At 39.9% G+C, this 27,820-nt stretch overlaps 1 protein-coding gene across 1 annotated transcript in view; it reads right to left on the bottom strand.

The window, feature by feature from the left end:
* The window catches only part of LOC149449871 (myosin-9), an 88,074-nt gene that overhangs the window by 14,653 nt on the left and 45,601 nt on the right, over window positions 1-27,820 (bottom strand). Inside the window, exons 19-33 of the mRNA XM_089692607.1 lie at window positions 27,398-27,604; window positions 26,212-26,349; window positions 25,952-26,075; window positions 23,405-23,576; window positions 17,847-18,059; window positions 17,614-17,758; window positions 16,118-16,324; window positions 15,844-15,948; window positions 14,842-14,994; window positions 14,251-14,499; window positions 13,344-13,556; window positions 12,859-13,071; window positions 12,494-12,655; window positions 2,564-2,692; window positions 1,707-1,795 (exon numbers count right to left, since the gene is read on the bottom strand). Coding sequence (XP_089548733.1) covers window positions 1,707-1,795; window positions 2,564-2,692; window positions 12,494-12,655; window positions 12,859-13,071; window positions 13,344-13,556; window positions 14,251-14,499; window positions 14,842-14,994; window positions 15,844-15,948; window positions 16,118-16,324; window positions 17,614-17,758; window positions 17,847-18,059; window positions 23,405-23,576; window positions 25,952-26,075; window positions 26,212-26,349; window positions 27,398-27,604 — 2,519 coding nt within the window. The remainder of the gene's footprint in view (window positions 1-1,706; window positions 1,796-2,563; window positions 2,693-12,493; window positions 12,656-12,858; window positions 13,072-13,343; window positions 13,557-14,250; window positions 14,500-14,841; window positions 14,995-15,843; window positions 15,949-16,117; window positions 16,325-17,613; window positions 17,759-17,846; window positions 18,060-23,404; window positions 23,577-25,951; window positions 26,076-26,211; window positions 26,350-27,397; window positions 27,605-27,820) is intronic.

Genomic DNA, 27,820 nt, shown 5'->3' with positions numbered 1-27,820 from the left:
ACTATTTTATTCTGTAGGGCCTCTTTCAGAAAATACAAAATATTTGGGGGTCATGTAATCTTCAAGCCTAAAATATTAAATATTTGGGGGTCATGTAATCTTCAAGCCTAAAATATTAAATATTTGGGGGTCATGTAATCTTCAAGCCTAAAATTTTTTAAAACATGCAAAAAAACAGCTCTGGCAGCAAAAGGGATAAAGGATAAGCCCGACACTCCCCTTTCCTGAGGAGCACCCAATTGGTGCTCATTACACTGCAAGGTCTCTCCCCTCCCTGCCAGTCACCGGGTGCGGTGCTGGAGACAGGCAGGGAGGGGAGGAGATATCCAACGCAATGTTAAAAAAATTAAATGTTTAAGTCGCCATAAAGCCCCAGACATTCCTAAAAGCACCTCAGGTTTAAATACGGTTTCGGTTACATTTATTTTTTTTTTTTTAAATCTGGACAAGTAGGTTGGGATGCAGATTTAAGTTTTTTTTTTTCTCAAAAATTTCCACACCCTTGCTCCTGCATCCTCTATTGTAGCCGACGTTGGTACATATTTGAACCCCCACCTAAAAGATTTCAGTTTATCAATGGAGTTGTACAGTCTATAGGTTACATTAAAGATGGAAAAAGTTCTGAAATTATTTATCTTTGTCCCTTTTTTTACATCATAGAAACCTGACATTTTAACAGGGGTGTGTAGACCATCTATCTACCCACACACACACATTGGCAATGCCAAATCACAGCCTAGAGCTCCGTGTTGGTAAATGGAGCTCTATAAAGAAAGAAGGATTGCCGTATCTATATAATATATATATATATATATATATATATATATATATATATATATATATATATATATATATAATTTCAGTTTATATCCCACAGTTTGTAGACTTAAAAAGATAGATAAGAGCCTAGTGATCTCAACGAGTACTGCCAACATCCCCAAAATACAGATACAAAAACTAAAGAGTGAGTTTAACTTCAGCTTTGACAATAAATCCTGGATGCTGGTTGGTTTCTCTGCAGAGCTGCACCAGATTTTCCATCCTCCAGTTTTAGTAAACAACCCCCTTAGAAGCAATGAACTGCAGTTTCCACTTCTTTGACCAGTCCTTTCAGCAATGCCAAATCATGTTCCATGTTACAGACACCTCCAGGGAGATGAACCCTATTACACACTTTTTATTATCAGCAAAAAGACATACCTTGCCCAGCATACCTTTAGTCATATCACTTACATATAGATTAAAATAGAACAGGACCTAGTACAGAGCCTTGTGGTACACAAGTAGTGGTCTCTGTTTCCATGAAAGTTCTAGCGTTCACTCAGAACAAATTATACACCTATTGGGATTTTTTTTTTTTTTTTAACCAAAGACATGTAGAATACATTTTGGCCTAAATTTAAGAAATTTTCTTTTGCTAGAAAACATTCAATAAAAAAATATATACACAAACTTTTAATTTACGGTCTTAAATACATTACGTTTTGGTGCAGCACTGCATGACCGCACAATTGCCAGTTAAAGTATCAGTGGTAAATCGCACAAAATAGCCTGGTCATGAAGAGGGTAAAATCTTCCAAAGTTTAAACGGTTAACCTCAACACACATGGAGGTTTTTTTTGCAAAGGGTCAGTAAAGGCGAACTAACCCTATAATGGTCCTACTAAAGTGTATATGCTTATGGTGGAAATTATTTGCAGTCATACCCTTTGCCACTGCTGTTTGCAATCTCATCCGCCAGTTCATCTCTCTCCTGCTGAGCTTGGCGTTTGGAACGTTCTGCAGCAGCAAGTTCCTATAAAACATGAATTGGAAAGACTTAGCGGTATCCGGAGTGAATTTCACTTTAGAAACTGAACACAGTTGCTGGAAATCCAGTGTATGAAAGATTACAAGGTGCTTGCTAGTTTATGTTTAGCACACAGTTAAAAATCGAAGTATGGACTTAAACGTTTATACTCACCTAGGCGGCGTCCCCTGCCAGCTCAGCAGTGGGAACTGTGCGATCAAACACAGCTGATTACTCAGAGCGGAGGGGAGAACTGAGCAGAGAGCTGTGACTATCTCCAGCTCTCTGCTCTGCCCCTCCAGCACTCACTGGAGTGCTGGGCTGTGGATAGGGAAGGAGAGGTTGGGCTCAGGCTCCTGGCGGATCAGAGAAGCTGAGCCAGGTGCTGGCCCAGGCTTCTGGGTGGATCCCGACTATACGTCTGGGATCTTTTCAGAGACTGGATCGACTGACTGACGTCAGCTGAGAATGGACTTTAGCCTGCTGTTGACTAAACTGGTCACAGGAGTGCAGAACGAACTGCACTACTGTGAATGCAGTAGAAGTATAGCCAAATATAACTTTGGCTTTACTTTTCCATTAATCTTGGTATCTTTAAACCTCAATGAGTTCCGGTGTTCTATATTGTTAAAATTAAAGATGTTCAAATATTGTGCCATGTAAACTAAGATAAAAGGTTATACTTTACCCAAATTAAAATGGACAATTGCATAAACTAAATTTTAGTCAATTTATCTTTCAAAAGTGATAAATGAATATATAGCGATGCATTACTTCCTGCATATGGATCATCTCTGCTTCCAGACCCTTAAGTTTCTTCTCATTCTCTTTCGACTGACTCAAAATGTCATCTCTGGATGCTCTTGTATCCTCCAACTCTCTCTGGTAATCCTTCATTTGTGCCTGTGGAAAATACATAAACATGAAAACTGAAGAATGATCTCAATTTATGTGGTTACAGAAAGAACAGAACAGATACAGAACGGGACAAAGCAACGTGACTTACAGTGAAGTATTAGAATTGCTGTCTTTATTCTATGGATTACAGACATAGCTTGTATGGACTGCAAGCTCAGCTTAAGTCCTAGTTCACACAAATTGCAAAGCCGCACATCAGTACAATTCGCACTGCCGATATCATTGCAGCTTGCGACGCCATAACAGAAGTCGCAATGAAATTGGCAAAAAGTAGTGCAGGAGCCTTTCATATTCTGATATGAGTTGTGGGGATATGGACTGCTGCAGGCAGACTTGTCATAGAATTTGGAACGGTCAAATCACACCAGTGTGAACCAGGGCTTAAAGAACAATACATCAGTAAACAGATAACGCTGGTAACGTTAGCTGTGTAGTCATGAGAACAAAAAAAAAAAAAAAAACCCGCAAGTTTCAGTTTTTTTTTTTTTTTTTTAAAGCATTTAGCTGTTTGCAGCGGTTTTAACCCCCAAAAAATTTTTTGGGCTTAAACATCCAAAAATGCCGGTTTGTGGCATTTTACCGTGTTGGAGCGTTTTTACAGCTAAAAAGTCCTCTAGAAGCACTGGTGTTGGGTTTTTCTTTTTCCCTGCCAAAAAAAGTTGATTACAGCCTAGGTGTGCATGGACACATAGGATAACATGCTGGGGAGTTTTGACTGTAGAAAAAAAAAAAATGTCAAACGCCAAAAACAGCAGCTGTAAAAACGTCAAGTGTGCGTGAGGGCTTACAGTTATGAGCATATACAAGCAATAGGATCCGCTTTGTGATTACATACGAATTGTGGTATGAGTGTCCATTATTTTAGTGATTATAAATGGAAGAGGTGCCAGAAGGGTAGGATAAGGAGCAACAGATCAGCTATATACTCTGGGGGCTGTAAACCCCCAAGATTTAATTATGAAGGCTGGTAGTGCAACAGCTGTTTCACCAAACCTCCCCTGCTACATCTTAGATTTGCAAATTCTCTGCAGTCGTAGGATAAGCGTTCTAAATGGTAAAATGGGGTTTCCCTTTTCTACCAACTAAAAGCTTTCAGAGCCAAACACAAGATTTTGGTCACTGCTGTTCCCAGGTGAGGGTCATCATAGGGGTGTTCCAAAATGCTGAACAGACCCATGTATGGATCAGAAGAACAATGTAGCCAAAAAGTGATTACTTGTAGGAAATACATCATGCCAGTATCATACCAATTGAAGGCATCTCCAAAAACAAAATCCCCCTGTCCTGAGGGGTATCTTTAGCACAATAGAGAATCTGTATGCAAACAGATACATTTCTATGTAGGAAAAATAACAGTGTAAGCCTCAGATATCATCTGAGGCACTCTGTAGTGCCTTTAACCACTGCTCATCCATAAGCCTACCTAAATCCTGAGCTCATTTTTCCTTCACTCAGTAAAAGCAATGGCTTAGGAGAGCTAGAAACTGTATATATTTTGAATAAGAGGACCTTTTACATAAAGAGTGCACTATGAGTGAGATCAATTCTGTTTTATGCAGAGTTAGCTAGTAAGGGCATATGTTGGAGTTAAAAGGCATTAACAGATATTGAGAGAGAACTCTAGTTGCTGTAAGGATGTGAGCGTATTAGCAAGATGTAAATAGGAGCAAAGGATAGGCAAGTCAAGGTAAAAAATGCATACACTTCCTTACATAGATATGTAGTCTGAGAATCCAGAACCAATATTATTCTGGGTTCACCAGACCATAGCCTGATTTAATTCCTTCCCATTTTCTGCATCACCCATCAATTCAGTATTAGTCATTGCAGTTACGATGTAACAAAGATTTCTACTGGATTGAAAGTCAACAGCTCAGAGTGAACAACGGACCATACTAAATATTCAAAATCGCTCATTATGAAGCTTTAAACTTCACAGAAATAATTTTAATTTAAAATGAGAAAAAGATTCGAACCCTTGCTTTTACCTTCATTAGCTCTTACAGAACCTATGGATTGTAGAATACCAGCTTGAACAACATACAGTACATTATAAATTAAATGAACTGAAATTTTCATATGGGAGCAGGAAAATGTTTAGCTTGCCAATTAAACTAAGCGTCCACTCAACTTAACCTTGGCATTTGTTAAAATGTAGTTCCTTCCAAATGTTACACCTTTGTCTACATAAATAACTCCCTGTGACCAAGAAGGCTTTTTATTGCAGAAGAGACATGCAACGTTTCTTCTGAAGTAATCTTCTGAAGTGATGAGCTGCAATACATTTTGTATTTGGTATTTGACTTGAATATCACTTTAAGGCCCAAACATTTCCTGCCTGCAGCAACTTTTGAAGACAGGTGGAGTACTCTTAAAAAGCGCACTCTTAAAGCAATACTAAACGTTAATTTTTTTTTCTTTGTAAAATAAACGTTATACTTACCTGCTCCGTTTAGTAATTTTGCACAGAGCAGCCTGGATCCTCCTCTTCTAAGGTCCCCTGCAGGCTCTCCCGGTGGGTGTTCCCATAGCAAGCTGCTTCCTATGCGGGCACCCGCTGTGCACGTGCCCATTCACACGTGGAGCCATGGCTTGGCCCTGCCCCCTCATTGGCTGACTGGCTGTGATTGATAGCAGCAGGAACCAATGGCTCCCACTTGTCTGAGCCAATGAGAAGGCAGAGACCCGGGACAGCCAAGCCTGTTGTGTACATCACTGGATCTCGATGGGGCTTAAGTACTGAGGGTTCTGGGGGCATTGCTGCACACAGGTTTTTAACTTCAAGCATAGAATGCACGAGTTATTTCCCAAGATAAATTCAGGTTGGCACTGAAGAATACAGCGGGAGGAAAGAGCCCTGGCCCTGATGGTTTTACAGTGGGTACTATAAAAATTTCAAGGAGTTACTGGTCCCTAAACTTTGTAGAAGCATGAATGAGTTAGGAGAGGGTACGGAAATGACAGGGGAGTCATAACACGCACATATAACAATTATTCCTAAAGGGAAAGATAGTTCACAATGTGCTAGTTATAGACCCATTTCATTATCAAATACCGTTACTAAATTATTTGCAAAAGTATTAGTAACTACCAGGCTGAAAGAATTTATGCCGGAATGGATACATCTGGATCAGGAAGGATTCATCTCAGGAAGGGAATGAAGAGATAACTGTCTTAGAACACTGCTCCTTTTGCAAAATGCAAAAAGAGGCAGGCAGCTGACAATATGTCGACTGATGCAGAAAAAGCCTTCGATAGGGTGGATTGGGGGGTTCATGATAAATGTGCTGCAGGTAGGGAGAATAAGGGGAAAAAATGTTGAAGTGGATAAAAGGGCTCTATAATGGCCCGTCATCAGCCATAAATATTAATGGATCCCTATTTGGGACCTTTAGAATGTATAATGGAACCAGGCAGGGATGTCCACGATCCCTGTTACTATTTGTACGATCCCTGCAACCACTTTTGGCATTGGTAAGAGTATATTACAGGAATTAAGATAGGAGGGGTGGAACATAGGTACCAGCGTATGCAGATGATATGCTGTTCTACATCGTGAATCCTAGACTAACTGCCTAACTTAATGGGGCTATTAAAACATTTTGGAGAGTTATCGAATCTAAAAATAAACCCCATAAAATCTGAGATTCTAAATATTAACAAGTCTAAAGGCAGAGAGAATGAACTTACAAGAAGACTTTCCATTTACTTGGAGGGAAAGGGAATTCGGTTATTTGGGAATAAAGTTAACCCCACTATAAAAGGATCTATGCCAAGTCAATTATATTCAATTGATAAATGAAATCATAGATTAGTTAAGAAGACTCAGGAGGGTGGGTCTCATGGATCTGGCATATAAATCTGGTCAAGATGGCAATAGTCAAATTCTGTACAAGTTTCAAATGCTTTCAATAAAATTAACTGGATCCTTTTTTAGGATAAGAAAATTGATAGTGAGGTTCATATGGGCTAATAAGAAACCAAGAATTGGGTATGAAACTTGTCACAACAAAGAGAAAAGAGGATTAAATCGGCCAAATACGAGGAAGTATTTCAGGTCGGTATTATCACGGGTGGTTGACTGGACAACTCGCGAGAGAAAAAAGTTGGGTTAAAAATGGAAGGTGTATTAATATAGAGTGGATCATTTGGATCCCACGCACGTTTCTGGGTTTAGATGAAAAATAGTAGTACACATGGGAGATGAGAATTTGGGATGGGTTGCACAAGTCTATGGAGTGGAAGTATAATTCACTATTGTTACCGTTTGTGGACACAGATTGCCCCCTACCCCCCCCCCCCCCCCTCCCCGGGAAAGGGAATGTTATAGGGGAAAATGGTTTAACCACTTGCCGACCGCATATAGCCAAATGACGGCTTCACCACGGCCGGCCAGTTCTGGAAGGGCGTCATGACGTACTCTCTTGATCGCGCTTCCCACGCGCCCCCGGTGGCGTGCATTGGGAATGGCGAGTGATGTCTGTGTCCCCCAGACACAGCACATCACGAAGAGGGGGGTGAACGGCCAATTACAGCGACTGTTAACATTTGTGATCGCTCGTCATTGAACAGAGCGATCACAAATTTAAACACAGCAGGGTCATGGCTGGGTTTTCGCTCTCCTTTCCTCACACCAACACCAAGTGTGAGGAAAGGAGAGAGAATGTGCTAATCAGTGAGTGCATGTCAGTGATCATCGGTGCCTGTCAGTGCCCACGAGTGAGTGCCCATCTGTGCATATCGGTGCCCACCAGTGCTGCCTCATCACTGCACATCAGTGCTCAGTTACCATCAATGGTACCCAATTACTGCAGCTTATCAGTGTACATCAGTGCCACTTATTCATACACATCAGTGTCGCCCTATCAGTGGATCGACATTAGCACCCATCAGTGCACCCCCATCAGTGCATTTTGTGTAAAAAATAAAAGGTTTTCATTTTCTTTCCACATATTCCGAAAACTTGTGGGAAAAAAAACAAAAAACAAAAAAAACGGCATGTTCAAAAGACTCATTATGCCTCAGAATATATATTGGGGTTTTACTTCTCAAACTAGGGTTATTTTATGGGTAATTACATTGTCCTGGTGCTTCAGGGCCTTCAAAAGTGTAATAGGTAGTCAAGATGATAGATCTGTAATTTATGTCCCTAGAACACCTGATAGTGCTCCTTGCATGTTGGGTCTGTGTCCAGGCTGTGGAAAAGTCTTACACATGTGGCACTGCCATACACGGAGTAGCAGAATGTATTTTGTGGTATTTACATGTTATGTGTTAGAAATATCTTAAAAAACTGACAACTTTGTGTAAGAAAAAAAAAAAAAAAGGTTCAAAAGACTCGTAAAAAAATACATTTGAGTGTTTGCTTTCCAAAACTTTATGGAGGTGAGGGGGCATTTCCCCTAGTGTTGCATCTTATTACATTGCGTATTCACCTTCACAACACCAGCACTATCTAAGAACTACAAGACACCTGCACAGTCTTTAGGTGTATTGGACTTCACGTTTTTGGCTGGAGTATATGTAGTTTATGGGACTTGTCGCCATCAGGTCTTTTGTATGGTATTCATGACCCATTGTGTTCATATTATTTATGTCACTTATACACCATCTATTTCACATACCCCTGATTTAGGGGGTCACTGTTTTGTGATTTCATGGTCGTTTATTTTTTCACAAATCTCACTTGAATCTGTAAGTTTCAGTGGATTTCAGTAAGAGGTGTGTTGCAGAATTTACTTTGCAATTTATTTTTCCACACCAGTTTCTACTGTTTATTCATTTATTTAGATTTTATTTTTTCACTTCCACCTATCCTCTATTATGTTCACTGTGAACACTTAAATTTTGGGAGCATTTCCTATAGCAACTAATTAGTTGCAGGATATTATTTGCGTTGTATTTGTATCACTGATTTTTGGGATCCTCAATAGGATCATATCACGTTTTGTTCACAATTCAAAAAGATACATATACACACACACATATATACATACACATATACATACGCGCACACACACACACACACACACACACACACACACACACACAGTTGTGTTCAAAATAATAGCAGTGTTGAAAAAAGTAAATAAAGCTCAAAATCCTTCTAATCGCTTTCATTTCCATACACACAAATGCTTTGGGAACACTACACATTCTATTCTAAATCAATACAAGAATAATATATCAAATTTGTGTTGTTCCTCTAGAAAAAAAAAATTGAAGAAAAGGGAGACTGTTCAAAAAAATAGCAGTGTTTGTATTCTTCTTTACAAACTCCAAACATTTTTCAGTTTATATAGTGAATGTTTAAGATTTTGCTTTCCTTTGAATCACCTAATATTTCGTTGTATAACCACTGTTTGAGAACTGCTGTACATCTGTGTTGCATGGAGTCAACCAACTTCTGGCCCCTGTGAACAGGTATTCCAGCCCAGGATGATTGGACTACATTCCACAGTTCTTCTCTATTTCTTGGTTTTGCCTCAAACTGCATTTTTGATGTCACCCCACAAGTTTTCTATTGGATTAAGATCCGGGGATTGGGCTGGCCACTCCATAACGTCAATCTTGTTGGTCTCGAACCAAGATGTTGCACGTTTACTGGTGTGTTTGGGGTGGTTGTCTTGTTGGAACACCCATTTCAAGGGCATTTCCTCTTCAGCATAAGGCAGCATGACCTCTTCAAGTATTCTGATGTATTCAAACTGATCCATGATCCCTGGTATGTGATAAATAGGCCCAACACTACGGAACATCCCCATATCATGATGCTTGCGCAACCATGCTTCACAGTGTACTGTGGCTTGAATTCAGTGTTTGGGGGTCGTCTGACAAACTGTCTCCGGCCACTAGACCCAAAAAGAACAATCTTACTTTCATCAGTCCACAAAATGTTGCTCCATTTCTCTTTAGGCCAGTCAATGTGCTCTTTGGCAAATTGTAACCTCTTCAGCACATGTCTTTTTTTCAACAGTGGGACTTTGCGGGGGCTTCTTGCAGATAGCTTGGCTTCACATAGGCATCTTCTAATTGTAACAGTACTCACAGGTAACTTTACACCTTCTTTGATCTTCCTGGAGCTGATTGTTGGCTGAGTCCTTGCCATTTTGGCTATTCTTCTATCCATTCAAATGGTAGTTTTTCGCTTTCTTCCATGTCTTTCAGGTTTTGGTTGCCATTTTAAAGCATTTGCGATCATTTTAGCTGAGCAGCCTATCATTTTCTGCACTTCTTTATATGTTTTCCCCACTCCAATCAACTTTTTAATCAAGGTACGCTGTTCTTCTGAACAATGTCTGGAACGACCCATTTTCCTCAGAATTTCAGAGAGAATTGCACTATAACAAGCATGTACAACATTTGCTGCCTTCCTTCCTTAAATAAGGGCAATAATTGCCACCTGTTTTTCAAAGAATGAATGACCTCACTAATAGAACTCCACACTGCTATTATTTTGAACATGCCCCTTTCAATTAATGATTCAATTACACAGAATTAGCAGCATGCATGTCATGACTGTTGGGTCTGTTCTATTACGATTGCTATTACTCTACTACACCTGCTAGTAAATTATTTGCCATGTAGAAATATCATTTCTACCAAAAACAGTGATTGATCAGGTTAGTGATGTCTGACTGCTATTATTTTGAACATACATACTTTGAAATTATGTGTTCTGTTCACCCATAGTCGCCTATTTTACTTCTATGGGTGTACCTAGCTTACACCTTTTTATGTTTGGGTGGTATTCACCATTATCCACAATTTGGATGTTTTAATGTGCATTCTATGCAATAATTTTTGGTTTATGTATATTTATTTACAAGGTTTGTACACTGTGTGGGGTATTAACATCACAGGAGTTTATCACCTAGAGATAGTGCAGCACCAATTAGTCTTCAATTTGTCATTTTCCATTGGATATATGGTAAGGAGCTAGCAGCTTTTTAGTATAAACTAATAGGGGACCTAGAGCGCAGGAGGACCATACAGATAGAATAAGGGTCAGCAACAACAAAAAACTGTGCCAACAGGATCCAACTTCAGAGTGCAGTTACAAAAACTTTGTAGCCAGAAGCTGCACCCACAGAAGACTGGATGTCCATCTGGTTGAACTTTGAAGAGGTATACACAGCAGGGCCAGGCTCCAGCCCTACAAAACAGAATGGATGCTTGGTGCTGGAATGCTCAGGAAACACCCACCAACCTGGCGGAGTGTGCAAAGGTGTAGGCGTTTCATCCTTTAGCGTGTAAGCTCTGGCAATGAGTGGCCTCACTTATCTAGCGATGGTTGACTTGGAAGCAGACTGTCCCTTGCAAGGTCCTGAGAGTAGGATGAAAAGAGAGTCCTTTCTGATAGAACCCATTTCACGCACGAGCGAGGGGGAAAAAAACAAAAAAAAAAAAAAAAAAAAAAAAAAAAAAAAAAAAAAAAAAAACTTTGTTGGGGCTCCTGTTTGCCGCCACAGCTATGCATCAGGCTAATCCCTTGTAGGGTATTCAATGAATAGGGTGTGAAAATATGTAAAAGTAGGATTCCAAGGGATGGATAAGGAGGCATGTCCCCAAAAGCTTGCTCATCTAATCAACTGAAAGTACAAGTTCTACAGTAGTAAACTAGCATATATTCCTTTGAAAATTGAAAGCTGCGTGCTACAAGGAGAACCTCTGGGTAAATAGAGGATGGGAAGTCTTCACAAATGGCACACTTGGTAATAGCATGTAACGTCAAGCTGCAGCAAGCAACTCCAGACTAGTAGCATGCATTAAAAAGGGCATTTAGTCAACAGGTAAGATTATATTTCTACCACTTTACAAAACCCTGGTTCGGTCACACCTTGAGTATGCTGTTCAGTTCTGGTCGACAATCCTCAGAAAGGAAGTCTGAACTGGAGAGAGTCCAGAGAAGGGCAACACAAGCTAAGAAGGGGACTGGAGGACTTTAGTTAGAAGAAATGACTAGAAAACATTAAAAACTTAATTCTCCCTGTAGAAAATCAATGATAGGGATATACAGATCTTCAAATAGGTACATTGGGAGGAAACTTTATCTTGGGTCTCTAATAAAAAAATGACAAGCGGACACACAATGAAGTTGGATGGGAAACCAGGCAAACTAACTACATAAGGGGTTCTTTACGGTTAAAGCATTAAGGATGTAGGGTACTCCCTTGCATAGTTGGTGTCAGCAGGGCGTTCGATTAAAAACAAAACAAAAAAAAACAAAACAAAAAAAAAAAAAATACTTTTAGAGGTGTTTGTTAGTTAACACAAAGTACTGGGATATTTTAAACAAATGTCACACCCGCAATCTGGTTGAACTGCAGGGACTGGTGTCTTTATTCAAATGTCACCAACTATGTAGCTAAGAACCTATTTGGTTGTGTTTTTCTAATTTCCTAGCAAACAATGTAACGCACAAAAAAAGAAAAAGAATTCAGCAACCCAATTACCAACGAAGTTCACACGACAAGCCAAGATTTCTGGATTATGTGGCTGAATTGCTGGATCTGAATCATCGTGGTTAGCGATCAAATTCATATATAAAAAAGGCACAATGGCTCTGGTGAGGCGGCTTTCAAAACACTAAGCAGGGTGCCACTAAACCAGGGAATACCATGCATACAAAGTCAACAGAGCACCATACAAGTGAACAGAGTTCCAAAAATATTAAAAGTTTGATTCATTGGTCTGGTGCCCTTTGAGATTTGTACAAGCGAAGATTTATGTATCTTTATAAATACAGACCCTTACCATTTCTCAAATTTCTAGGTAGTATTGTACCTGCAATTTACGAAGCTGCTTGATTGCCTCTTCCCTATTTTTGTTTGCAGAGTCAATCTGTCCTTCTAGGTCTTTCAAATCCATCTCAAGCTTCTTTCGAGCGGCTACTGCCAATGAACGTTGTTTCCTTTCATCTTCAAGTTCTGCCTCCATTTCTTTCACCTGGAATAGAAAATAACGATAGAAGCTGTATAAAATTTGTCTGTATAGTTTACATTAGCTACAGATTATCCAAAAACGGACTTTACAGAAAAGTAGGTTAACCAAGACTTCATAATAAAAGCATTTTTAAATCCCAGCTGTGCAATAAGCTGTAATCAGTGTACATCCATACATTTCAGACAGCAACTTGTAAATGAACCCACCTGTCTGACAAGCTGTTTCTTCTTGTCTTCACTCTGTTCATCACGCCCTTGCAAATCTCTCTCAAACTGAGCCTTCATTGCTTGCAAGTTAACTTCCAGGCGGAGCTTAGCATCCTCTGTTGCCTGTAATTCATCTTCAAGTTCTTCCAGCTGAGTCTTCATCTCTTCTACTTGCTGTTCTAAGGCTCGTTTAGACTTTTCTAGCTCATGAACCTGGGGGAAAAAAAAAAAAAAAAAAAAAGTACAGAATGCTCGAGTCAAAAAGGGCAGGGGGTGGGGGATGTAAAGACATTGTACTTCATTCATATACAAAAATAAGATACACAAAGTGTTCATTCCACAACTCAAACTTTGTGAGCTTGAGTACTACAAATAGGTATGAAATGCAATCAATTTCCAAATCACTCAAATTAGATTTGTGCAAAAACCTATTTAAAAATGTATAATCTGAGATCATAAATTTAAAAGGATAAAGATTAACATACGCTTTTCCCAACATCATCCTTGGAGCTGACCAAATCTTCCATCTCTGTACGCAGCTGTTTGTTGACTCTTTCTAATTCAGCCTTAAGCTCCAGAGCTTCCTCCAAGGAGCGAGCCAAGGACAGGGTTTTGGTCTCTTTCTCACGGGCCTCTGCTTCTGCACGGTCACGTTCTTCTGCATATTTTGCAGAAATAGTCTTCTCCTCTCCAAGCATCTATTAAAGAAATTCAAGTATTAAAGTAAAACACATTTAAAAAACCTTTTAAATTTTTCAGATTTGTTTTTATTTAAAAATCTAATTACAGCAAATTAACTAACCCTATATTCTGAAATATCATTCTGAATATTTGTCTACATGAGGACATCTGTTTGGGAAAACCTGTCCTGTTATGACAGGCATAAATTTGTTTTTAAAGTCTGATTGCCAGAGTGTATAGTATACATAATGGCAGTTGAAATGGTATGGTAAAAAAAAAAACAAACACAAAAAAAAAAAAAGTTTGATTGAAGTTGGGCTTTAAAGTCAACTGAACTAACCACCTGATGTTAGCACAGTTTTGTTCCCTAGACAGTACAAGTCATTCACCCCAATTTCATTAGGTTAATATTGGTCCAACTTAATGCTTTCATGGTCATCTTCTGCCTCTGCATAACAGACTAAGATTTCAGTTCTGTAAAGTGAATAGTCTCATTCATACTTTTTTCTGGCAGGCACAGAGGTGGTTATCCAAGAGAACAGAAGGGTGGGAGCCATTTAGTCAGGCATAGCATTTCAAAATTAAATTTTTGGCACCAGTTTAAGGGAACCATTCTAAAAAAAAAAAAAAAAAAAAAAAATGTACCCCACAGAGCAAAGATCAATTATTCCACACAGTGCAAAGTTACAATTACCATTTTAATATTTTTACCTGGTCAAACTTCTTTTGTTTCTTCTCCAGGTTGGACACAATTTGACGCTGGTGATCAAGATCCACACCAAGATCATCTAGCTCCTGCTGAAGTCTTGTCTTGGTCTTCTCAAGCTTGTCATAGGCAGCTGCCTTCTCCTCATAGCGTTGATTAACAGCTTCAAGGTCTTTTTGCAGTTTCTTTTTCACCTCTTCAACATTTTCTAAGGAACCAACGCTTTCTTCCATTCGCTTTTTCATATCCACTATCTGCAAACAGACAAGGACATGAATCACCCTACTCCATATAAACTGCAAAACATCTGCTCTTCATTATAAAGGCAAATAATGGGTACAAATGTTGAAAGGCATAACTAATTTTCAAAACAAGATGTTGGAAATTAGAAAATTCAGGTTGTTTCTGAAAGATTTTGTTTACATATTAGCAGTATACAAATGAAAGACAGTTATAGGAAAGTTTATATATGGATCTGTTTATTACATTGTTTTGTTAAGTTTATAATTACAGCTTCAGGGAAGAACTGTCCATACATGTAGCATAACCCCTTACAAATAGAACATTCCCTACTCCATTATAAATTCAGGACAAACCTGAGCTTGCAGTGTTGAGAGTTGCTTTGATAGGTTTTTCTTTGCTTCCTCCTCTTCTTCCAATTGTTCCAAGAAGCCATTTTTCTCATCTTCCATTTGTTTAAGTTTTGTGCTAAAGCTCAGTTTTTGACGCGTCTCTTCTTGCAAAAGTTCCTAGATTAAAAAGATGGACATTATACATAAAATCTGACGAAACAATGGATTCAGTCATTGTAAATTATTTGGAAGTTATTTTTCTTCTAGAAGACACTCTGGAGTGTCCTAAAAAAAAGTACAAAAAACAACTGTTAAGGCCATAAGTTTACATTTAAAAAAAAAAAAAAAAAAAAAAAAAGTCAGGAATTCACCTTTGTAGCTACAAATAAATTTATTTAAGGCAGGTACCAAACTCAAAACGACTGAAAAACAGTGAAGAAAATTTTGTACTGGAATATGATGGCACTTGTTCAGCTGTCTCAGAAAACAGCACCTCCGCAGGTAACCTTTTAAGCCCAATAGATACTAGGCAACATTTGGCCCATGTGTATGGGTCCTTGTTTGACAGAAGCTGATCTCACGGTCAAGTTCTGTTGAATGAGCTTGCTGGAAAATATCAGCAACCAATCAGCGCTCTCAGCCAATGGCATTCAACGGTGTGTTCCGGTGGGGTAGTTTGGTCCCGCTGTCACAATACAATAGCTCAGTGGGGAGATCGCTGTACTAATATTGCATAGTTCATACAGAGACCTAACGAGCTCCTCCTCCTTTCATTCAGCCCAAAACTTACCATGTGTATCAGGCTTTAAAGCCTCAATTTTTGTACAGCCATTACATTAAAAAATTTACAGTATGCATTTCAGGGAAATGTTACAGGACCCACATTTGTCCGAAACATGGAGCACGAGGCCCCAGCTTCCTGACTTCAAATAGAAATCTAGGAATCCCTGGAATGTTCTGCATTTTAAAACATTTGATCATCCTACAAAGGAAAAAGGTTAATAAAACTAGAAATGTTGCACATACCTGAGTATCTTGTAGCTGTGATTCCAAGGTAGAGAAATCCTTGGCAAGTTTGATAGATTTGCTGTCTGCTTGAGAAAGGAGACCTGAGACATTGTCCAACTCAACCTAAAGACATCATACATTTGTAAATCAAATTAATAAGTAAACAATAGTCACTGAGCCCCTTTCCCTATCTGCTGCTGTCTCTGTACATGAATTACTCCTCCCCTTCCCACACTGTCCTTCAATATTTGTCCAGTAACACATATACATATTATACACACGTGCACTGTACCTGCAGTCTGTTTGCCTTCTCTGACAGCTCCGCACGAAATCTGTCACCTTCTGATACTTTGACTTGCAGTTCCTGAAGCTGTGCTTCTACTTTTTTTCTCTTGTGCTCAGAGTCTCCTTTGCCCTGCATAAGAGTCTTCACCTCATTGGCTAGTTCATTCCGCTCACTTTCAAGTGCTTGTTTTACCTTTTCCAAGTTTCCTTTTACCTATAAGGATAAACTGGTATTAAACTACAGTAAAGATCAATACGATGCCCACTTGCAGTCTTGTGTACCAGCTCTTTGTAGATTGAAAATTATATACATTGTATAAAAGCATAACTTGGATTTTAAACTGTATAATTAGTTTATATTTTATAATGTGTACATTCCTCAGTCATTTTAGTTATGATTGGCCAGCATGTTCTGCAGTGCTTTGCATAGTGCACTAATAAAATGTATCCTTTACAAGTATCAGAATTTCATACAATAGTGAGCTGTTATATTATCTTTTTTTTTTATTTAGAGATTCCATTGTCTGTTGAGGCCAATGTAATGGATTCTCACCACACCTACAACTTTCTGTTGCAACAGGTAGTACAAGACTCAAGAAGCTGAACAGAATATAGTGAACACATGCTAAAATGAAGGCTTAGAATGATTAGTCAATGCAATTGTGAAGCATACTCCTGAAAAACCAGTTAAAAATATAGCATTTTCAGAGTGCGTTAACCCCCTTGATAAGTAAGCCATCAAGCACACCACCAAGATGCATGTATTTAGCAAATTCACAAAAGAACAATGGTAGGACTTTTTAACACTGGAGCAAACCCCTCATATGTCACTGGAACCAGTGTCCCCATTAGAAGGTTTACACTCTATTCAAGCAGTAACTCAAAGTTTTGTATATCCCAAAGAAACAGAACAGCTTCTCCCTTTGTCACTATTTAAAAGCCTGTAGCTTGCCAATCAGCACTTGGCCACACATACACTTGTGCCCATTGCTTTCTGGATTGAAGGCACTGTGTTGCTGAAACCCTTCCACTGTGGGCTGCAGCTTGTGCATCACATTGTAACGTTATTTGATACATGTTTTGACTGTCATACAGGAGAATTTAGTTTCTTTAACCCTCACCTCTTCATTAAAAAGAAAAAAAAAAAAAAAAGTTTATGCATTTTCTTACCTAGTGAATGGATTTCTAGTATCTTTTGCACCCACGACATAACCAGATTGCACAAGCTCTTTTCTGCAGGAACTAGGGTATTGCTAGCATGCAAGTTAAAATGGATCTAGATTTTCAGGCTATTTCTGCACTAAAACTTGTGACTCTTCATATGCAGTTGGACACTGGGTGCAAATAAATCTGTAGGTCTGTGCTCACTGTCCTTTGACATTTTTTTTTAACATATACAAAACTAACATTAAAACATTTCACTCCGGTTTAAGAAAATCTAAATGTTGTACTTTACTTTTTAGTATCTTAGAAGTTAAGGAATTTTAAAAAGTCATCTCTTACCCGTTTTGTCTGTTCCAACTGTTCAGAAAGCTCCTCAACACCTTGTGCATGCTTCTGTCTAAGCTCCTGAATTTGGCCTTCATGAAGCCGAGCTTCCTCATCCAAGCTTTTCTTCAGGTGTGTTACCTCCTGCTCTCGTTTTGATCTGAGAAAATTAAGTGTTACTTCTCTTCTACACATAGTACATTTAGAAGTCAAATTAAAAGAAACAAAAACCTATAAAATGTTAATACCGGAGTTCTTGTTGTGCTGCAGTTGAGTCCAAGGTATCCTCAAGTTCAGTCTTTAATGCTTCAAGTTCTTCTCCTAGATCACGCTTTTGTTTCTCTGCTTTATTGCGTGCAGCTCTCTCAGAATCGAGGTCTTCCTGTAGTTCACTAATTTGAGATTCTAACTCCCGAATTTTCTTTAGGGCAATGTTTTTCTGTGCAGCTTCTTCCTCCACCCTAGAAGTGGTGCAGGAAAAAAAAGTTTAAGAGAAACATGTATAGATAGGTAAATCATATGCTTGTGCCACCAATGCCTATTACATCTAGTAATAAATCAAGAATGGAAAGGAATAAACAAATTTGTTTAAAGTGAAAGTGCAGCTTTCTGCACCAGCCCTAAAGCAGGGCACAGCAACAGGGCTCATTACCAATAGGGCTCTTATTTGGACACTCCTCCAAGTCATTGGATTCAGGTGTTCCAATCACTTCCATGGACACAGGTGTATAAAATCAAGCACCTAGGCATGCAGACTGCTTCTACAAACATTTGTGAAAGAATGGGTCGCTCTCAGGAGCTCAGTGAATACAAGCGTAGTACTGTAATAGGTTGCCACCTGTGCAATAAGTCTATATGTGAAATTTCCTTGCTACTAAATACTCCAGGCAGCTGTTAGTGGTATTATAACAAAATGGAAGCAACTGGGAACAGCAACTCCAAGCAAGGCCACGTAAAATGACAAAGTGGGGTCAGTGCATGCTGAAGCACATAGTGCACAGAAGTCACCGACTAACTGCAGCGTCATTAGCTCTAAAGACCTCCAAACTTCATGGGGCCTTCAAATTAGCACAACAGTGCATAGAGAGCTTCATGGAATGGGTTTCCATGACTGAACAGCTGCATCCAAAAGCCTTACATCACCAAGTGCAATGCAAAGCACCGGATGCAGTGGTGTAAAGCACACCACCACTGGACTCGTCCAGAAAAGTGCATATATATTCTGTGGAGTGACGAATCACGCTTCTGTCTGGCAACCCAATGGGCGCATCAGAGTTTGCCGGTTGCAGGGAGATGGGTACTTGCCTAAATACATTCTACACAGTTAAAGTTTGGTGGGGGGGTTATGATGTGGGGTTGGGCTTGGCCCCTTTGTTCCAGTGTAGGGAATGCTTAAGGCGTCAGCATACCAACACATTTTTGGCAATTTCATGCTCCCAACTTTGTGGGACAGCCCCTTCCTGTTCCAACAAGACTGCGTACCAGTGCACAACACAAGGTCCATAAAGACATGGATGAGCAAGTTTGAGGTGGAGGAACTTGACTGGCCTGCAGAGTCCTGACCTCAACCCGACAGAACACCTTTGGGATGAATTAGAACGGAAACTGCGAGCCAGGCCTTCTCATCCGACATCAGTGCCTGAGCTCACAAATGCACTTCTGGAAGAATGGTCAAACATTCCCATAGACACTCCTAAACCTTGTGGATAGCATTCCCAGAAGCTGTTCTAGCTGCAAAGGGTGGGCCAACTCAATACTGAAACCCTAAGAGGACAGACTGGGATGCCATTAAAGTTCAAGTGCGTGTAAAAGGAAGGTGTCCTGATACTTTTGGCAATACAGTGTGTGTATATACAGTTAGGTCCATATATATTTGGGGACAGGCACAATTTTCATACTTTTGGTTCTGTATGCCACCAGAATAAATAAACCTGAAACAATCCAAATGAATTTGAAGTGCAGACTTTCTGCTTTAATTCAAGGGGGTGAACATAAATATCAAGTACAAATTTTAGGAACTCAATTTTTATACAGTCTCTCAATTTTTAGTGGCTCAGATGTAATTGGACAAATGAAGATAATCATAAATAAAATGTTTATTAATATTTTGTTGAGAATCCTTTACTGGCAGTGACTACCTGAAGTCTGGAATCCATGAACATTACCAAAGACTATTTCCTCCTGATGATTTGCCGGGCTCTAACTGCAGCGGTCTTCAGTTCTTTGTGGGTCTTTGTCTTTATTTTTTGCCTTCAGCAAGTGAAATGCATGCTCAATTGGGTTGAGATCAGGTGATTGACTCAGCCATTCCAGAATATTCCACTTCAATTCAATCAAAAGCTCCGGGTTGCTTTTACAGTGTGTTTTGGATCATTGTCCATCTGCACTGTAAAGAGCCGTCCAATCATCTTTGCTGCATTTGGCTGAATCTGGGCTGACGGTATATCTCTAAACACTGCAGAATTCATCCAGTTGCTCCTGTCTCAAACACCAATGACCCAGTGCCACTGGAAGCCATGCATGCCATCACACTGCCTCCACCATGTTTTACAGATGACATTGTATGCTTTGGATCAATGAGCTGTTCCAAGCCTTCTCCACGCTTTTCTTCCAGTCATTCTGGTACAGATCCGTCCAAAGATTGCCAAAAAAAGCCAGACCAGTTCTGGAAAAGCAAAGTCTAATCTGGCTTTTCTATTCTTCAGGCTTATGAATGGTTCTCTCTTGGATTGTAGACTTTGACAACGATACGCCCACCTCCTGGAGAGAGTGTCCTTCACTTGTCTGGATGTTGTGAATGGGTTTTTCTTTAACAGAGAGGATCCTGCGATCATCCACCACAGTTGTCTTCTGTGGACATCCATGTCTTTGTTGCTGAGCTCACCAGTGCGTTCTTTCCTCAGAATGTACCAAACTTGATTTGGCCACTCCTAATGTTGCTACTATCTGATGAATTTATTTATTTTGTTTTTGAAGCTTTACAATGGCCTGTTTCACTTGCATGGGCAACTCCTTTGAACGCATGATGTAGGTTCACAGCAATAGATTGCAAATGCAAAGATTCCAGACCTTTTACTTGCTTAATTGATAAAGAAATAATGGCGTAGCCCACACCTGGCCATGAAACAGCTTTTGATTCAATTGTCCAATTACTTTTGGTCCCTTGAAAAAGGGGGGATGACTACTCTTCAGAGCATTATATAACTATAGCTTTAATACATTTTGGTAAATACCTGAATAACTAAAATTGTGCCTGTGTCCAAATATATATTGTGTGTGCGCGCAGTGAAGGAATTAAGTATTTGATCCTCTGATGATTTTGAATGTTTGCCCACTCACAAAAATGATCAGTCAAAATCAAATGGTAGGTGTACTGTGAGACAGAATAGCAACAAAAAATTCAAAAGCAATGCATGTCTAGCAAATTATGATTTGCATGTTCATGAGGGAAATAAGTATTTGATCCAGTTGACAAAACATGACTTAGTACGTGGTGGAAAATCCCTTGTTGGCAATCACAGAGGTCAGATGTTTCCTGTAGTTGGCCACCAGGTTTGCACACATCTCTGGAGGGATTTTGGCCCACTCGTCTTGGCAGATCCTCTCCAAGTCTTTAAGGTTTGGTGGCCGACATTTGGCAACTCGAATTTTCAGCTCCCTCCACAGATTTTCAATCTGATTAAGGTCTGGAGACTGGCTAGGCCACTCCAGGACCTTAATGTTCTGCTTGAGCCACTCATTTGTTGCCTTGGCTGTGTGTTTTGGGTCACTTGCATGCTGGAACACCCATCCACGACCCATTTTTAATGCCCTGACTGAGGGAAGAAGGTTCTCACCCAAGAGGTGACGATACATTTCCCCGTCCAACGTCCCTTTGATGCTGTTCAGTTGTCCTGTCCCCTTAGCAGAAAAAACACCCCCAAAAGCAGGATGTTTCCACCACATTTGATAGTTGGGATGGTGTTTTTTGGGTCATAGGCAGCATTCCTCCTCCTCCAAACACGGCGAGCTGAGTTGATGCCAAAGAGCTCAATTTTGGTCTCATCTGACCACAACACTTTCAACCAGTCCTCTGCATCATTCAGATGTCCAGTGGCAAACTTCAGAGGGGCCTGGACATGTTTTCTTGAGCAGAGGGACCTTGCGGGCACTGCAGGATTTCAATCCTTGTCGGCGTAGTGTGTTGCCAATTGTTTTCTTGGTGACTGTGGTCCCAGCTGCCTGGAGATCATTGACAAGAGCCTTATGTCTAGTTCCGGGAGGATTCCTCACTGTTCTCATGATCACTGATACTCCATGAGGCAAGATCTTGCATGGTGCACCAGACCTAGGGAGACTGACAGTTTTGTGTTTGTTCCATGTGCGAATGATTGCACCATTGTCACCTTCTCACAAAGCTGCTTTGAGATAGTTTGGTAGCCCCGTCCAGCCTTGTGTAGGTTTACAATCTTGTCCCTGACATCCTTGGACAGCTCTTTGGTCTATGCCATGGTGGAGAATTCGGAATCTGATTGCTCCTGTAGACAGGTGTCTTTTATACAGGTAACAAAATGAGATTAGCAGCACTCCCTTTAACAGACTGCTTACCTGTATGAAAGACACCTGGTAGCCAGAAATCCTGCTGAATGATAGGGAAATAAGTATTTGATCCCCTATCATTCTCTCCCCCCCCCCCCTTCCCCCACTCTCTTCCTCCTCCTCCCCCCCCCCCCCACTCTCTCCATCTAACACACACTCTATATCCATCTCAGGAAACAGCCAACTCAGATACCCTGCTATTCTCTGGAACGAAGCATACACTTTTACCAAACTTTGAAGGCTTGGAAAAACTCCCACCTTAGGCTGTATTCCTACCAGAGAAGGATTTAAAGACAGCATCTAATCTCTTAACCATTGCATCTTTACCAAGTCAACTGCTGGAGAACCCCATTTTCTTGAATTGCTCCTTCATGGTGTACTGGGTAGTGAGTTGCTTCCATGGTGAAAAAAACCTTCTCCAATTGAGCCCAATCTGCATACATCAATTCCTGCGAGTGTAGACTGGAAATATTTTGAGGCGTTTGGCAGCCACCAAGACCCAAATGAAGGGATTTCAGGGGAAGAAGATTCTGAAAGTAACTTAGTTTGTGCCATGTCTCTCAGAAAACCAATTATTTTCTGTCTCTGGGAGGTGTTCTCTACAAAAAGTTTCCTGATCCACCAGCTTCCTCCAAATCTCTCTCATACTCAGGATGTTCCCAAGACTTCTCATCCTACCACAAAAAGGAGTAAGGAGAGCGCCCACACCTGAGTCCCAGGTGTTCCAAATACATGGGAAACAATGGCACAGAAAACATGGCAGCCTTATTCTGCCACTTTTAAACACTGCTATCGTGGTGTATCGTTCCTCATGCAGAGTTCAGTCAGCCCTGCCTCAATGCACAGGGGTAACTCACGGGGGGGGGGGGGGGGGGGGGGGGAAACACCACTTCACCACAGGAGCACTCACCTACCCAAACTTGTAGCAAACCCCAAGTAGTCATGAATACAAACAGCCCTGTGTCCTGCGATTTAAGGTTGAGAAATTAGATCTTATCCCAGTGGATCCATTTCCACAGCAATGGTCAGGGGCTCATAGTGGTATTCACAAAAATTAAGTGTTGTAAGATGCACGTGTATATCTGCAGCAACCCTAGAGATCAAATACTTGGTCAGACAGTTTCAGCACCTTTACACATGGAGTGGATCCTGTCTTTAAGATATGGAGCAGACACTGACACCATTCTCTCTCCTAACAAGAACATATGTTGCAAAGAATGTTACTAACCTTGCTAGAGCAGCCTGCAGCTCTTCCTCCTTTTTAGCTAGTTGTAACTTCAATTCAGCAACTTGTGCTTGCAGCTCTGCAATTTGATCATGTAAATCGGTACTGTCTCCCTCTAACTTGCGACGTGTCTTCTCTAGCTCCTGACGCTGCTTCTCTTCTCTGCGAAGGCGCTCTGCAAAAAATATTTTATTACAAGCTGCCAAGTCAAAAATGTATTCAAGACTAAATATTTAATCATGAATTTTTTTTAAACAAAAAATTTCATTTTTTCCAAGCAGACGTTCTTTATGCACAGATTAGATTTGAAAAAAAAAAAAAAAAAAATGCTCTGAAGTCCTAGTCTACACGCTTGGTCCAGGACAATGGCTTTACACAGAAGCAAATGAGTCAGTACTACAGCTGGGCAACTAGTATTTTTCATTAGAGGTAACAAGGACGTTAGATTTTTTTACATTCTATAAAACAGAGCTCTCCAAACTTTTCAAACAAAGGGCCAGTATACTGTCCTTTAGACTTTAGGAGGGCTGGATTAGGGTCAGCGAGGATAGAAAATGTCCTCGCCCCAGCACCAGTGAGAATAAACATGGCCGCAGGGTTGATGGTCAAGGGTAGTGCCCCGTTCATTGGTATTATTGGGAAAAATAGTGCCCCATCACTGGTTTCAATGGAAGAAGTACTGCCCCATTGTTGGTCTCAGTGGGAGGAAAAGTGCTTTAAGGGCCGGATAAAGGGTAGCAAAGGGCCACATCCAGCCCTCGGGCCACAGTTTGGAGACCCCTCTTCTATAATGTCATTTTACCTTCAAAGACAGGTGTACAGTTATTCACTTAGTTCAGGCAGGTTTAAAGTGGAAGGAAAAAAAAAAAAAACAACAACACAACTACATAAATAACTATTCTCTGGACTGCTGGAGGTGGATAAAAAAAAAAACCAAAAAAAAACCACTTATTAGTTCAGGCAGTTGATAGTATGCAGCCTGACACTACTGCTGACAAGAAAAATACAAGTAAAAGACAACACCTGAGGCTTTGACATCACTTACAATTTAAGAGTGGATATTATAAATGCTTACTGGCTAACTGGTTCTTTTCATTCCAAGCAAATCAAATTAAAAAACAAGTGCCACTGCAGTCAATTTAACTAGTAGAAACAGCATAAATTATTTCAGTGGATTCAGGTACTGATTTTGATGTATTTTATGAGATCATTCTATTTAGACAATCTAGTTTTTGCAATTTTGTAGCAGTTATTAAAAGACCCGTCTCATATTCTGTTAATGCAATATTTATGTCTTTCTTTTTGCTTTTGACTGCTTATGGTATGAGTTGATACATTTTGTTTAGGACTCTGGATCATCAAGACTTGTCATTCCTGATACTTCCATCACTACCTGGTAAGTCGCTGACCTGGAACAATCATGGTATTTCAGCTGTCAAACATCTGATATACTAATGATCCTGTTTTCACGCTGATCTTCACCACCACTACCCTGGCAGCTCCCTCAACCTCAAAAGACTCAACATTTAAAGTGTTTGTGGGGGGTTGGGTTTTACAAGTGCTAGCAGCATAAGGTGCCATCAGTACATACCATCAAATGCTTTAAAAAAGAGGTGTGTCCAACCTGCAGCCCAATACGGCTGTGAATGAAGACCAACACAAAATCATACGCTTACTTAATTCTTTAAAAAAAATTTGTAAAAATGCATTTTGTGAACACATGCAAAGAAAAATTTGACAGCGTCTCTTTATTGCACTTACAAGTTTTATCTTTCCAATGAAAAAATAACCCATTCTTCACAATCATGCCTAACTCATGTCATCAGTTTTCGGCAGCATTATATTTGTGAGCAACTATGTTTAAAGATGAAGCAAACAGAAGGCAAAATTGGAACCAAAATATGTGATGAGCGCTTTAAGAAATAATTGAGAATTGTTACTACATCCATGAAACCAGATATTGATGCATTCATTTATCAAAAACTGTCAAATTTCATTAGTTTTATGTTGCCCTCTTACACAAAAAAAAGTTTTATTACTCAGATATGTATTTTATAGTATCTAGGTCAGTGATCGTTGATTTGTGATCTGCTTTAAATTTTTTTGCTAATCAGCTATCCCTTGTTAATGTATTTTATGTGTGGCCCAAGTCAATTCCTCTTCTCCCAATGTGGCCCCGGAAAGTCAAAAGCTGGACACCCCTGCTTTAAAGCAACACTCTGGCAAAATATGTGCATTAAAGTATTAGGGAGTTCACAAAAGGTTATATGAAAAACAATTGAATGCACTGCACCTTGTGGAGTCTGCATTTAAAACACTTTTCCCCCAGCCCCCACCTTCCAACATTGGCTTTATTACTGAATGCCTCCTGAAAAAGACTAGATGCCTGCCTGTCCAGCTAAGCTGTGACTGAGTCACTTACCTGAACAAATATGTTACAAAAAAAAAACAAAAAAAACACAAAAACAGCCAAAAGACCTATGACATATGCAGTTATTTAATATTCAAATGGACATATTAACAAAAACTCTGCCTTGAACTTTGTAATACCTTCCAAGTCAGAGATCATAGTTTCATGCTTGTTTTTGAGTTTAGCAAGGCTCTTAGACTTCTCTTCCTCCTCTGCTAGATTAGTGGTAAATTCTGCAACACGATCCTCAAGCAGTTTCTTCTCCTACAGCATGCAAGGAAAAAAAAAAAATATAAAGAAACTTGCCATTGATGTAAACAATTATGTGCGGTCTAAATATCTATAGGCACAGATAGAGAATTTAAGATGTTGAGACTGATTACTACACATAGGTCCTTACCTTGCTCAATTTTCCTGCCTGATCTTCCAGAATTATTACATCTTCTTCCATCTTCTTAAGTTTTGCTTCAACCGTGACCTTTTCCAACTGTAGCTTCTGTCTAGCTGCTTCTTCCTCTTCTAGCTGTTCCTCTAGCTCCTACACAAAATATACAGAGCTACTTTGAAACCATTCAAACATGACAAAAATTAAGGCTTTTCCCCTGCTAGCATGGGGGGGGGGGGGGGGGGAAGACACATACATAGTGTGTTTTGTGCGATACCCCAGCATCTATGCTTCATCGGATACTTCTGAGTAATTTAAAGGCCATGAAAACATTTGCAGAAATGCTATCATTTTATAACCTTACATGAGCGCATGCAGTTTTAAAATCTGTTACCACATTCGTATAGCTCAGTAATTCGATTGCTTCACATGACATGGACAGAGGTCAGTCAGGCATGCATAATCTCATAACTTTTACGGCCATGTCAGGCATGCATACCTGGCAAAGGTATTGCAAAAAATAAGTAAATTAAAAATGCCCTTTATCTACTTAACTCGCCTTTCTTGCAGACTGGAAATGCAAGTGGTGTCCCTGGTTAGTGAGGAAGGGACTCCACTAGGGTACATGACTGGCACACCTTTGTGATTCTTCCACTCTGTTGCTAGAGGAAGAAGCACTGAAAATCCTGACAATGCAGCTTTCTGCTCTGCCTCCTGTTCTCATTGGTGTCTCCCTAATACAGGTGGTGTTTCTGGACAGATTACCAGATGAAAAACAGAAAAAAGCCAAAAGAAAAGAAAACTGATGCAGCAACCACATCTAATGATTGGTAAGCTGCAATAGAATACATTTTGGGTTTTATACCCCTTTAACTGTAATAGCTCAGCCATGTCAAGCTTACAAGCCAATTCAAAGGAAAGGAGGGAGTAGAACAGAGTGGGAGTAGACAATGAGGTGAAAGAAAATTTGTTTTGTTTAGTTCACTTAACTGTTTCACCTAGAAGTGGGCAGTCAGCTTGTCTGAGAAATCCAATGAAATTCTTGTATTTTCCCGCAGCTGCCTTCTCATATCCATGCGTACAATTACAGTTAAAGCTAATGAGCACCACGCCCAACAACTGGGTTTATCACCCCCTTTGCAGGAGAGTTTCATCAACAATTTACACTGTAGAGAACTAAAGCAGATCACATTTGGCCTACCCCAATATTTTGCTGCATTTTTTTCTTCTCTGTCTGCAAATGTTGACATCTTTCCTCTTCTTCTTCCACCCGAGACTCCAAATCATGCAAGATTTCTTCCAATTCTTGTTTCTTAGCTGCTAAACGAACTCTGATTTCCTCTGCTTCTGCACAGAGTTCAATCTCGGCTTGTAGCTGTTCCTGCAGTTGCATTTTGTCTTGTTGAAGCTAAAAACCAGAAAGGAGATTTAAACATAACAATGTGAACATAAAACCTTTGCTTAAAAACCCTTTACTATCCATGACCTTGAAAGATCTCTACCTAAACATATAGTTCACTGTTGGGTTAAACACTGCTTGTCATGCTAAATGGAAAATATTTATTCACAACCTTATAGATTTTTGTATCGTCAAAATAGACAAAAATTACCTAACAATTTCAGC

This window comes from Staurois parvus, unplaced genomic scaffold, assembly GCF_062004578.1.
Source record: "Staurois parvus isolate SC_StPar_1 unplaced genomic scaffold, SC_StPar_1.0 ptg000597l, whole genome shotgun sequence".
NCBI lineage: Eukaryota > Metazoa > Chordata > Amphibia > Anura > Ranidae > Staurois > Staurois parvus.
The sequence above is the reverse complement of the archived record's forward strand: the minus strand, read 5'-3'. Positions and strand labels throughout refer to the sequence as shown.